At 54.3% G+C, this 11143-nt stretch overlaps 3 protein-coding genes across 3 annotated transcripts; 2 read left to right on the top strand and 1 right to left on the bottom strand.

The window, feature by feature from the left end:
• Positions 1-1423: 1423 nt before the first annotated feature.
• On the top strand, positions 1424-3614 carry GGS23DRAFT_544565 (uncharacterized protein). Its single transcript, XM_051514911.1, has 5 exons — positions 1424-2082; positions 2149-2168; positions 2229-2336; positions 2390-2775; positions 2846-3614. Exons 1-5 carry the CDS (start codon positions 1848-1850, stop codon positions 3372-3374), a joined length of 1278 nt encoding a protein of 425 aa, XP_051376925.1. The 5' UTR covers positions 1424-1847; the 3' UTR covers positions 3375-3614.
• Positions 3615-4773: 1159 nt separating this feature from the next.
• Positions 4774-7458, top strand: GGS23DRAFT_544560 (uncharacterized protein). Its single transcript, XM_051514910.1, has 6 exons — positions 4774-4986; positions 5080-5295; positions 5366-5582; positions 5641-6026; positions 6128-6507; positions 6591-7458. The coding sequence occupies exons 2-6, from the start codon at positions 5122-5124 to the stop codon at positions 6844-6846; spliced, it is 1413 nt and encodes a 470-aa protein (XP_051376924.1). The 5' UTR covers positions 4774-4986; positions 5080-5121; the 3' UTR covers positions 6847-7458.
• Positions 7459-8522: 1064 nt separating this feature from the next.
• Positions 8523-11110, bottom strand: GGS23DRAFT_544554 (aromatic prenyltransferase). Its single transcript, XM_051514909.1, has 4 exons — positions 10430-11110; positions 9860-10371; positions 8630-9733; positions 8523-8545 (listed from the first exon to the last, which is right to left on the bottom strand). Exons 1-3 carry the CDS (start codon positions 10628-10630, stop codon positions 9094-9096), a joined length of 1353 nt encoding a protein of 450 aa, XP_051376923.1. The 5' UTR covers positions 10631-11110; the 3' UTR covers positions 8523-8545; positions 8630-9093.
• Between the last annotated feature and the right edge of the window lie 33 nt (positions 11111-11143).

The raw sequence follows: 11143 nt of genomic DNA, 5'->3' as shown, positions 1-11143 counted from the left end.
AAAAAAAACCAAAAGCTAGAGTCGGTCTCCCCTACCTGAAGAAGTATCCATACTGTTAACTGTAGGTGCAGGGAGCCCGATATAGACAGTAGAAGCGAGTTTGGTACAGGACTCTCCTCTGAATTCGACGACGCACAGTGAGCACGGTGAGAGTATTAACAAATAATCAACGACTACAAACCCAATGCGAAGAGGAAAGCTAGGCGGGTGACCGCACGACGGTTCTGCAGCGAAACCTGACCGCCAAGCAGATAGATCACTCCATACGGATACTAGGTCCCGCTCGTTAGCTTCCGACATCCCAGGCAAGATCGCCAAGAGTACCGGGCGCTATTCCCTTTCCATCTAACCGTTACGGAGCAACAAAATCACCATTTCTTGCTTCTTCATGGCATGTTCTCTGCTTGCTCGTATGCATCTAGGTACGCGATGGAGGGGCGGGAGAGCCGGTAGGAATAATAGAGTCTTTGCAACTGCCGTCGCACTAGGGAAGAGAACTCATATAGGACTAACGTCTAGAGAGGATACCGTAAGGGCACGATAGCATAGTAAGCAATAGAAAAAGATCCTAAGTATCCCCGTTGCAGCACATGCTGGCGCTTTGACAACACTCATATGTTGTTACCGGGTTCCGACACCCTTGCATGTGATGCTATCTATGTACGTATGCACCACATTGTATGTCAGTTTACACATTGCAAGCTTTACCTGTGTATCTAGCCGCAGTCTTAGCTATATTCAGGAATAAGGACATCTACGCTATAAGTAGTACCCCCACTGAGCCCACGGAAATCCTCCCAATATCATGGAAGCTGCTAAGACCGCCCAGGTATGTTGCTATCTAGGTATTGTTCTTCCTGGAGACTATCCCTCTTCTTTGGGCTAGGTGGCCGACGGTGATTCCCGAATCCGGCATTTGACGCGCTCGAAGGATTCCTGTACAAGACCCACGTATCGCTCTGTTGCAGGCAGGATGCGATCTAATACTCTCTCGGTTTTACCCTGCTCCTCTTACGCCATTGCGACCTACCGATACTACCACGGGCACGCCTTCGGATACTTGGCAGAAGACGGCGCAGTGTGATCCCGCCCAGGGTAGTATACGGAATTAGATAATAATGGGCGCTTCGTAGGAGTCCGATGGCAGGTTAATGCCTGATTCGCACACGGCCGGGAGGTTTCCCCATCTCTCCACTCTCGGCTGCCGTCCAAACCATCCGTCCTTAGACCCTAGTGAAGGATCGCTAGGCCAGGTTGACTTATACGTGCCATGCCAGCCGCGCATAACTGCCAGTAGGCTTAGACTCTACATGCAGGTATGCATGTAATGTATGCCATCGTTCAGCACGTAGGATAGCCGCTAGAATGGCGATCAACTTACTCATATACTCCGCCATGGTTTCTTAGAGTCTTGTGTTGTCCCCTGACGTCCCAGTGCTAAGCAGAGTTACCGGCAGGTAGTATATCCACATGTAGATATATTACGGCAAGACTACCCACCCCCGCGCCTGATCGAGGATTGCTCGGGGAACCCTATCGTCCGCAGAGGGTTACAAGTCCCTGCGTATACATTCAAGCCACCCCAGCCGCTATATTACGTATCCCGAGCGAATATTACATATGTCATGAGGTTATCGGAGCCGTAACCAAATAGGCCATTTTCCCTTAAAGCCGCCTGCGGCCGGTCCTGCTGGACTTTATCGGACCGGGCCACTCTCGTCGCTCCAACACAAGTAAAACCCCCGTAGCCGCCACGCGACCAAGACGGCTGGTGTTACCAACAACCCATTCTCGCCAGTGGAGTACTCGACAACCGGCATTTTCTAAAGGGTGCAGTCACTTCCATCATGGAGGATCCGGCTATCGCTTTCAACCAGCTGCCGCCCGAGACGCGGGAGGCGCTGCTCAACGGACCGGGCCTTCAACCGCCGCCCGGCGTTACACCCAACTTCGAGTTCCGACCAAACGAAAATGCCATCGCTCACGGCACTATGGCTTCCTGCGTAATCATCTGCACGATATTCATCTGCTTCACGGTTTACGCAAAAGTATTCCATTTCAAGAAGGTTCGCTTTGAAGATTGTACGTTCACTACTCTACTTCGAACCCTCACCTCGCATGCCGACCTGCTAATAGAAACCTCTCTAGATTGGGCGCTGGCTTCCGTTGTAAGGCATTTCTTTTCGCGCCGCGAGTCTTCCGGCGTTATGCTGATATAACCCGCGTAGGTCGGCTGGGTCGTGTTCATCGCATACATGTACGAGGTTACGATAAAATACGGATATTTCGTTCACCAGTGGGACTTCCGCCTCCGGGAGGTGCCCGACTATCTCTACGTGGGTATTCCGGCAGCCCCTCGCAACTAGTTGTTACTAACTGATGTCTCCAGTATTTCGCCGTTGTCATTGTGCCCTACTATATCTCAATAGCGACCATAAAGGGGGCGATCATTTTTCAGTGGATTCGCATCTTCGTCCCTCAGGGGACTCGCAACGCCTTCTTCTGGGTAGGACAGGCCATAGTGTGGTTGAACTTCATTGCTTCTATGATCATGATGTTCATGGTCATCTTCGCGTGCAACCCGCGAGAGAAGTTTTGGAATCCTCTCATCCCAGGAACCTGCCTCAACGCCCTGGCTACGGTCTACATTGCGCCCATCATCAATCTCGTTTTCGACACGGTTGCGTTAATCCTGCCACAGAAGGTCATCTGGAGTCTCCGCCTATCTTGGCGCAAGAAGCTCGGCGTCTCCGTGCTCTTCGCATTGGGTATACTGTATGATATCTCCTTCCAAACTCGTGATCACCGCCCCGTTCTGACGTGAGCGCTTTCGCTTTTTTTTTAGTGCATGCCTTTCTGCAGGATTACGGATCGGCGTCTCGATTACCTTCGCGACCCAGCCAGACCGCACTTACAACATTGGCAGCACAGAATTATGGTGCATTGCGGAGATGTCGGCTGGGATCTTGATCTACTGCATGCCCACCGCGCCAGTTGCCATCAAGCACCTGACAGGAAAGGCGGTGCTGACGGGGTCGAGGATCACGGGCCCGTCTTCCGGACGAGCAGCATCGAAGAACACCAGCACCGGCACATCGTGGAAAGCCTCGAACAATCAGGAGCCTAAGAAGGGCATCTATCATGAAATAGACGAGGTGCCCCTGACGACGATTCAACCCGCAACCGCGATAGCATCCGAACGCCCGCGAGACGTAGAACAGGGACCCCAGCAGGACGATGAAGGGATCAGGCGGACTACCCACGTCACTACGATCACGCATCAAACTATTGCGGATCCCGACGATGCTTACATGCGCCAGCATCCTTGGGACACGAACCGTAATGCGAATGGCAAAAGGTGGTCCGAGGTGTAGAGCAAGGCCATTAAGTCGCACTGGATTGATTTCTTTCTTTTTTCCCTGGAACCCTGAATACGATTGCGTGGTGGCCACTGCGGGGGATCGCCGGGAACGGGGCATTTGTATAAACAACCACCTAATAGGTATAGCTGGCGGACAGGCTCCCGCCCACGATCTTAGTATACCCAGGATATATTAATATCCATAGCCTATATGTTAGTTGAGCTGTATGACGAAAATATACCTACATCGATAAACACGAGCACGCTTACATCCTCAGCGTAACTGGTAACACGAGGCGACGGTTACATTATCGAGCTGAGAACAACGAGCATGGGACGGGTATTAGAACAAGCTAGTATCAATACCCTCGCTATCCTAGTTCGCCATCCCTCCCGCAGCAATAATTATCCGTTCGAGTAGTCTTCTCCGTTACTTGCCTACGTCGCGTCTCGGACAGATCAATAGTTTCTTATATCCGAAAGCGACGTCGCGCACTTGTATGTACCTATAATCCCTGGCTGGGAAGTAAGCGGTCCGAATAGAGCCAGAAGGCCAAGGGCATGGCACACTAGACATCCATCTCTGTACGTGCAGACACATCTGCACTGCATGAATTACATTAATTACAGGTAGGATTTTACGTTCGCTTCTGGGGACTCTACTCATCACCCCACCTATGCCGTTGAAATCAAACTTCAGGGTGCGTCTAGGCCTACTTTCTATCTCTATAGCTTAGTTATAGAGCCTCTCGAGAACGCTCTCTAGCCGAGGCCTGACGGGGGACACTTTGATATACGAAGTTTCTCAGCAAAGGTAGCAAACGGGTTTAAACGATCGTAAACGACTCTCGATGAGCTAGAACTGCCGGCGATGCTACCGGCGCATGAAGCGAAGTCGAGAGCAATGGTCCTAGTGCGCGTCGCGACGGCCCGCGATCCTCATCGCAAAAGCCCCTGGAAATGCTCACTTCAGGCAGTTTCCCGCGAGGCTCATACTCATCTTCCCCTACCCGCTTCCACAATATCCACACCCGGCGGCCCAAGCATCTTAGGGGGTCGAGGATTAAACCTCTTGCGTCAAGCCCGCGATCCTTCGCAACTCGGTAGCATCCTTCAACCGCACGTGGTTTAGTAGTGTTGGCGACCAAGCTTCCCGACGAAGTTGGTAATTAGCTGCCGCATTTGTACTAACACAGGCACGAAATGGCAGGGATAAACATGTGCTGCGCATCCTACTGGACATGTAACCCTCGCAGTACGTGGCCCACCTCATGTTACAGCAGCGCAGGTATCTATGCTGTTGGTCGACAGGTAAGAATCGACCGCATTGCTAAGGGCGCCGCCGACGACGCAGGAAACCGGCCGTCGTACGTTGCGGGGGACCCATCGACGCTGACAGGGCAGCCTGCCCCGTCATCGATAAGGATGATAAAATGTCCGATGGCCCGTAGCGATGTGGATAATAGCATGGCATCACAACCCGCTGCTAGCAATTACGGCCAGCTATCTACGTGTATTCAATAGTCTAAGGGGCTAACTTCCGGCTCGAGAAAGTACCCCTTGAACAACCGGCGTAGGCATCAGACTAAGCCTCTCGTGTCTGAGACACTTTTTTATAAACTCGAGTAAGTTCACCCCCCCCCCCCCTCCCTCTGCTCTCTTCCATCCTATCATCTCGGAGGTGAAGCTATCAGCAGCGTATTGACGACAAGATGAAGCACCAGTCGCTGAAGACTTTCCTGGCCCTGGCCTGTGTCACCATGGAAGCGACATCTGCCCTCGCGAGCAAGAATGTATCGTGGCCTCCTGAGACCACTGTTCTCTACCCGGACGACGCCGGTTTTACCGACGCGACTACGCGGTGGAATGCCTACGGCAGTCCGGACTTTACCTCGGTGATCACGCCGTCAAGTGAGGAAGAGGTGATTCAGGTCGTAAGTAGGGTCTTTTTCCGCATATATGGGAATCTATGGTCTAATCGTATGCGCTATGCGCACAATCAAGGTCAAAATCGCGACGGCTAACAAGATACCGTTCCTCGCTATGGGAGGGCGCCACGGCTATGGTACCACCTTCTCCAAGCTTCAGGACGGCCTAGCCCTCGACCTGAGTAGCCTCAAGGACGTCAAGATCGACAAGGCCAGTTCCACCGTCACCGTCGGTGGCGGTGCTAAGATCCGCGATGTCGTCCCTCTTGTTCGCGATGCGGGCTACCAGATGCGTATGTCTGATACTCCCTGCTGAGTGGCATAGCCTCATAGTGCTGATGCTGCGAATAGCCTCCGGCGCTTGCAGCTGCACCGGCTTCGTCGGCTCTACCCTTGGCGCCGGAATAGGATACATGTCGGGTATTTTTGGCCTGGTCATTGACGCTCTGGTCTCCGTGCGGTTGGTCACGGCGAAGGGCGAACTGGTCGAAGCGTCGGAGAAGTCGAACCCAGACTTGTTCTGGGGTATTCGGGGCGCTGGGGCCAACTTCGGTATCGTCACCTCGGCGACCTACAAGCTTTCCAAGCAGATTAACGGCGGACAGGTCTTCTACGCCGACCTGATCTTCCCAGCCACCTTTAAGGAGCAGTATTTCAACATTGTGGAGAAATTCGAGAACCGGCCCGCGGAACTAGGCTTTTCCAGTGCTATTTTCTGGGATCCTGCTAGCAACTCGGTAAGTCTAGACAACTCTCCTCTGCCCCCCCCCCTTTATTTCCCTTTCACACCTACCCGATACTGTAGCGTGACCTTGGGCGCTTACGCGCATCTTTCAAGACTGTCATCATGGGCACCTTCATCTACACCGGCCCTGAGACGCCGGCTCGCGAGCTCCTCAAGCCGTTCTTCGACCTCAACCCGCCGGTCGCACGCGCTCAGCAGATCCCGTTCCACGAGATCCCGCTGAATATCATGAACGGCTTGATCGAGGCCGCTTGCGACACGAAGGCTGGAATCCACAGCATCCACACGCTCAACGTGCGGAAATTCTCGGCGCCGACGTATATCAAGGCCTTCGACAAGATAGACGCCTTCTACAAGAAATACCCCGACGCCCGTGCCTCGGGGCTCATCCTCGAGACGTTCCACAACGGTGCCGTGTCCACCGTCCCCGACGGCGCCACGGCTTACCCTTGGAGAGACGCGAAGGGCAATTTGTAAGAGTCGCCCCCTCCCCCTTTAACCCCATAACCCCATGCGACAAGTAGCCCCCAGCTGACGCAACGATCCAAACTCGCAGCATGCTCCAGATGCGCTGGCCGGGCCTCGACAACCCGCTGAGCGAGATCGCCAACAACTTCGGCCTGGAGCTGCGCGACGACTTCCAGGCCACGTCGGGCTACCCGGAGCTGTCGGCGTACGTGAACTACGCCTGGGGCGACGAGACCGCCGAGCAGATCTATGGCCGCAACAAGCTACCCCGTCTCATCGCGCTCAAGAAGAAGTGGGACCCGAACAATGTCTTCGGCTACTCCAACCCCATACCCACGAACTAAGCCGTGGGACTCGGATGCGGGGTGTCAAGGTTGCCCACTAGCACCCGCTATATCGGCTCGAAATGCCTTCCTTGCCTGTGCAATATGTCATTTAATTCAAGGCGGTAAGGCGGTTACACGGGAACATGGTGTATTTGCATTGGGAGGGCGTAGTTCTAGTAACCAAGCTTCTTCACGGCTCTGCAACCCGGACGAGCTGTGCTATTTGGACAGCGGAGCTCTCAGTAGCTCTCGGCAGGCTATACCGGTAGATCCGGGAGACTTAGGATTGAATGACGACCACTGAACTCGCCATCGGCTTGCTATCTCTTAATTATATAGCTGCGTGTTTGCCGACGAACCCGTCGTAGGGACATGTAGGTGCCCACACTTTCCGCCTGGACGTGGGGCCTCATAACTCTCTACATAACCAGACTTTATGTGGCCGGTAACGGACTGTCGTACGAACGCGGTAACACCCATCTGCCTCTAACCTCTACAGAGTGTAAAGAGGTGGTGTTCTTACGAATGATGAGTGGGAGGCACCAGTAAGTCTACATGACAGCTCTGTCAAGTTAAAGTGCATCGAAGTAGCGCACCCCGCAACAACATACGCCCCGAGACCAATCCTTCTTATCCAGTGGCACCTCACCCATATTGGGCGGCCGATACGCATATTCCCATATAATATAGGTATATATAGCTCCCTACGCAGCTGACATGCAGAGCCCACCTGCGCGAGCATGCCTCCTCCCCAGCAAAGCTCCACAAGTTTGGGACCTATATGATAGGCTCTGCGGATGCGAATCCCTCTGGTCAGGTCAACATCGATACTGTGGCTGGCCGGTAAGTATACAGGTTGTTCGACGGGATGTCGTCGACGTAAAAAACGCCAAAGCGCGCCGCCGCACGTGGCGCAGGCGCTCGCTACCATGTGCCCATGTGTCGGGCACGCGAAGGGTGTACCTAACGAGAGACGTTCCAGCGTGGCGTTTCATTCCGGTCCTCGCTGGCCGACGTGTAACGCGACGAGTCATGTATGAGCACATCGCGAGAGGGGGGAACGAGAGTCAGCAGCTTTAGTAGCCACAGTGGCGCCAGTATGGCTGTCTCCCATACCTACGATACTACACACATGCTCACATACGTGTAGACTACTACGTACTATACGTCCATGTATGAGCAGCCAGGACATAAGGTGCCTATCAATTTCAAGGCTCCCTTGCCTTCGCCTACGTATCTATCCCTTCTCCCGTGTCATCTCCACCACCTTCTCCACTCCGAGAGCCAGTCTGGACGGAAACAACCTCTTTTTTACTTGTTTTTGTCTAGGCGACAAGACAATGTTCTCGAGAGTTAGACACACCATCAACGCCACGGCTACTTCTACCTTCGCTTCTCGCAACAAAGCCACGGTCGAGGGGTCGACTGGAAAAAGCATATATTATCAGGAGGGGGATAGGATGAGAAATTTACACGACACCAAGACAATGAGACCCCAAACGCGCAGGTTAGCGTGGGGGCGGTGATGGTCCCTGGTAGGACCGCATCCACCCCCCCCTGCTTTCCCCCATCTGCCCCTTTACATGGGCCATCCCTCAACCGGGTTATCCGAGAGACAAACAGGCATAGTAGATGCTACCTTGTTGGAAACGACGTAGTATCTCAGCACATATGTGGTTAGATCCGAGGCGGAACGTGTACGGCACGGCATGGCAAAGTACGATTCATCATATTAGCCCGGTAAGAGAAAGTCGAGGGTACGCATAGGCTGGATCAACTAACACCTACTATACGCACGCAGCTAGGCGATCCTTCTCACGATATCAGCGATCGAATAAGGAAATGAAAAGGGGAAGGGAAAAAAAACACATACACGTGCACCCGGAATCGGCCCTCTCCACAGGGAAAAACAAACGCGTACCTACCTAGGGCAAACCCTCCCCTAGGCAGACTTGTCCCCTACATAGGGTTCACTAATAGCCTGTGGACACTGGTAACCCTCGGTAATCGGAGTGCATTGCAGACACGATCATCCGGGTGAGCTTCTTGGTAGTGAGAGAAACTATGTAACGGAACGAGTTTTTTTTTTCGTTCGTACATACTCACAGCTGTTCATGGGGGGTAGGGAGGAAGTCGTCCCTCTCTTACGTGAAACTTGTGATTAATCATGGGTGGTATCTATATAATTAACTATACCTGGACGCGACAGGCTGTTAGATAGAGGGTTCAAGCCTTAGCAAAAATACGTCCGTCTCATCGTCCGTCTCATAGAGCGTGGCCGTTCGTGCCGTTTGTGGCATTCGTGCCGTTCGTGCCATTCGTAGTGTTGTCCCTGCCGGTGAAGCGAGTGGGGTGGTAGGTCTCGGAGGTGAAGTAGGTCTTGATGTCGGGCTCGCCGTTCCTGTTGACCTGGTAGCTGATGAAGCTGTGGAGGCCCTTGCCGTTCTCGAGGCCGCGGTGCTCGGCGACGGCCTCCATCATCTGCAGGTACTGGTCGGCGTAGGCGCCGCGGCCGCGCGCCTTCATCCACTCGATGGTGCGGTGCGCGATGGCCAGGTCGTCGGGGCCGTACCGCCGCGTCGGCAGGTAGAACTTGACGTCCGGCACCCCGTTCTGCGGCGCGATGTCGAAGAAGTACACGAAGCACTCGAACAGGTTCTCCGTCTCCACCCACGACTTCCCGATCGGCGGCTGCACCGGCGTGTTCGCGTCCTCCGGGAAGTCCTCCGGCAGCCCCAGGATCGTCGTGATCAGCGACCGGATCTCCTGCAGGCTCTCCTCCGGGATGTCGACGAGCCCGCCCAGCGTCATGATCTGCCGCAGCGCCTTGAAGCTCGTGTGGGACGTGAGGAAGTACATCTTCAGGCGCGACTTGCTCGGTGACACGTCATCCATGGCCAGGACACTATGATACGAACAATGTGTTAGCTTCAGTCTCCGTGCGTTCCGACGAGCGGGTCCCTGGCTGGGAGCCCCCCCCCGGCAGCACTGGGGAACAGACGCAAGGGGAGGAAGAGGATTTGTCACGTACACTGGTGATAACGCTTGCCCCTCGGGATTGGTCTTGAGGAATTTCCTCAGCACTTCGCGGGTAGGGTTTTTCGGGTCGAGCTTCACGACGGCGTCATCCCACTCCTTCATAACCCCAGAGTCTCCCCCTTCGAGGAGCTTAGTGGCCCGCGGTAGGAAGTATGATTTCAGGTCGAACGGCTTCTTGCGGTGGAACTCGACCGCGTGGAGAAAATTCGAGGTCGGCCGGTCGCCCGTTTCGATCTCGGAGAGGAAGTGGCGCGCCCAGGTGAAGTCTGCTTGCGGGACGACCTTCGAGATGTGCTTCATGTAGTCGAGGGAGACTTCGTGGTTGCGTGGGTTCGCCGTCGAGTCTGCGCCCGGGTTGTAAGGTTCCCACGAGTAACGGACTTCGGGTAACGAGTTTGTCGTGTTCCATTTCCACGAGTATTCCAGAGGCGAGCCGTCATGGGCCATGAGAGCTTTCCACTTCGGAAGACCATCGGCACCAGGCGCCGGTCCTAGCCGAGGAACCTTTCGCGAACGTTAGATAACATGGCGTCGCTGTGGGGCGCAACGCGGGCGTGCTTACGATCCAGTGGTAATGAAAGAGCAGTACTTCGTATTGCCTCTCAATAGGATAGCCCGCCGCCTCTACCATCTTCGCCAGGTGGTAGCCTGTGACCTGCCACCAAAACTCGATGTCATAGCTCCGAGCGGGCAGACATACGTCCTCCAGCGACTTCCACACCTGGGTGGGCTTCTCGTGCTTAGAGTGGTCTATAGGCGCCATGATGGAGAGCAAGATATGGTGAGGGTCCCTTCAGAAATAGAATACAGGTGAGAAGAATCAACGAACGAACTGTAAAGATCGTCCCTGTCCGAGAATACTTATACATTCTTCGGGTTCCGTCATAGCGCGGTAGCAACACGAAAGGTGCCCAAGTCGGCCTCAGGGGCGGTCCGAGACATCCTTCCAATGCGACGCGGATGCCCTCGCTGAGCTCCCCCCCCACCAGATGGTATTAGTTGCTGAGTCTATGCCGAATACACGTAATCGGGTCGCAAATCTTAGCGCAACCCTTTCACCCCAGGGTTATCACCAGACCCGTCAGTGGTTGGTAGACTATCTTGGAACGAATCACCTCAACCGAAAGATTCTACACCATGGCAGTCTTTGAGAGAGTAAGTGGGCGACCTTGTTCCTGGGATCGGGGGATATGCGTGCCAAGTCGGTCTTTTCAGAGCTGGGAAAGTCGAAAGATGTGAGGTGTCATGCCGAGTCGCCGTGCAGGGTTGTCGGTTC

This window comes from Durotheca rogersii (assembly GCF_024521655.1).
Source record: "Durotheca rogersii strain YMJ 92031201 chromosome Unknown GGS23scaffold_1, whole genome shotgun sequence".
NCBI classification, from domain to species: Eukaryota; Fungi; Ascomycota; class Sordariomycetes; order Xylariales; family Xylariaceae; genus Durotheca; species Durotheca rogersii.
This window is presented reverse-complemented; position numbering and strand designations above follow the sequence as displayed.

Coding starts and splice junctions, on each gene's coding strand:
- GGS23DRAFT_544565 (XM_051514911.1), top strand. CDS start 1,848: ATGGAGGATCCGGCTATCGCTTTCAACCAGCTGCCGCCCGAGACGCGG. Junction 2,337..2,389: donor AGGTGCCCGACTATCTCTAC/GTGGGTATTCCG, acceptor TGATGTCTCCAG/TATTTCGCCGTTGTCATTGT. Junction 2,776..2,845: donor CTCTTCGCATTGGGTATACT/GTATGATATCTC, acceptor CTTTTTTTTTAG/TGCATGCCTTTCTGCAGGAT.
- GGS23DRAFT_544560 (XM_051514910.1), top strand. CDS start 5,122: ATGGAAGCGACATCTGCCCTCGCGAGCAAGAATGTATCGTGGCCTCCT. Junction 5,583..5,640: donor CGATGCGGGCTACCAGATGC/GTATGTCTGATA, acceptor TGCTGCGAATAG/CCTCCGGCGCTTGCAGCTGC. Junction 6,508..6,590: donor AGAGACGCGAAGGGCAATTT/GTAAGAGTCGCC, acceptor CCAAACTCGCAG/CATGCTCCAGATGCGCTGGC.
- GGS23DRAFT_544554 (XM_051514909.1), bottom strand. CDS start 10,630: ATGGCGCCTATAGACCACTCTAAGCACGAGAAGCCCACCCAGGTGTGG. Junction 10,372..10,429: donor TCTTTCATTACCACTGGATC/GTAAGCACGCCC, acceptor CGTTCGCGAAAG/GTTCCTCGGCTAGGACCGGC. Junction 9,734..9,859: donor GGGCAAGCGTTATCACCAGT/GTACGTGACAAA, acceptor TTCGTATCATAG/TGTCCTGGCCATGGATGACG.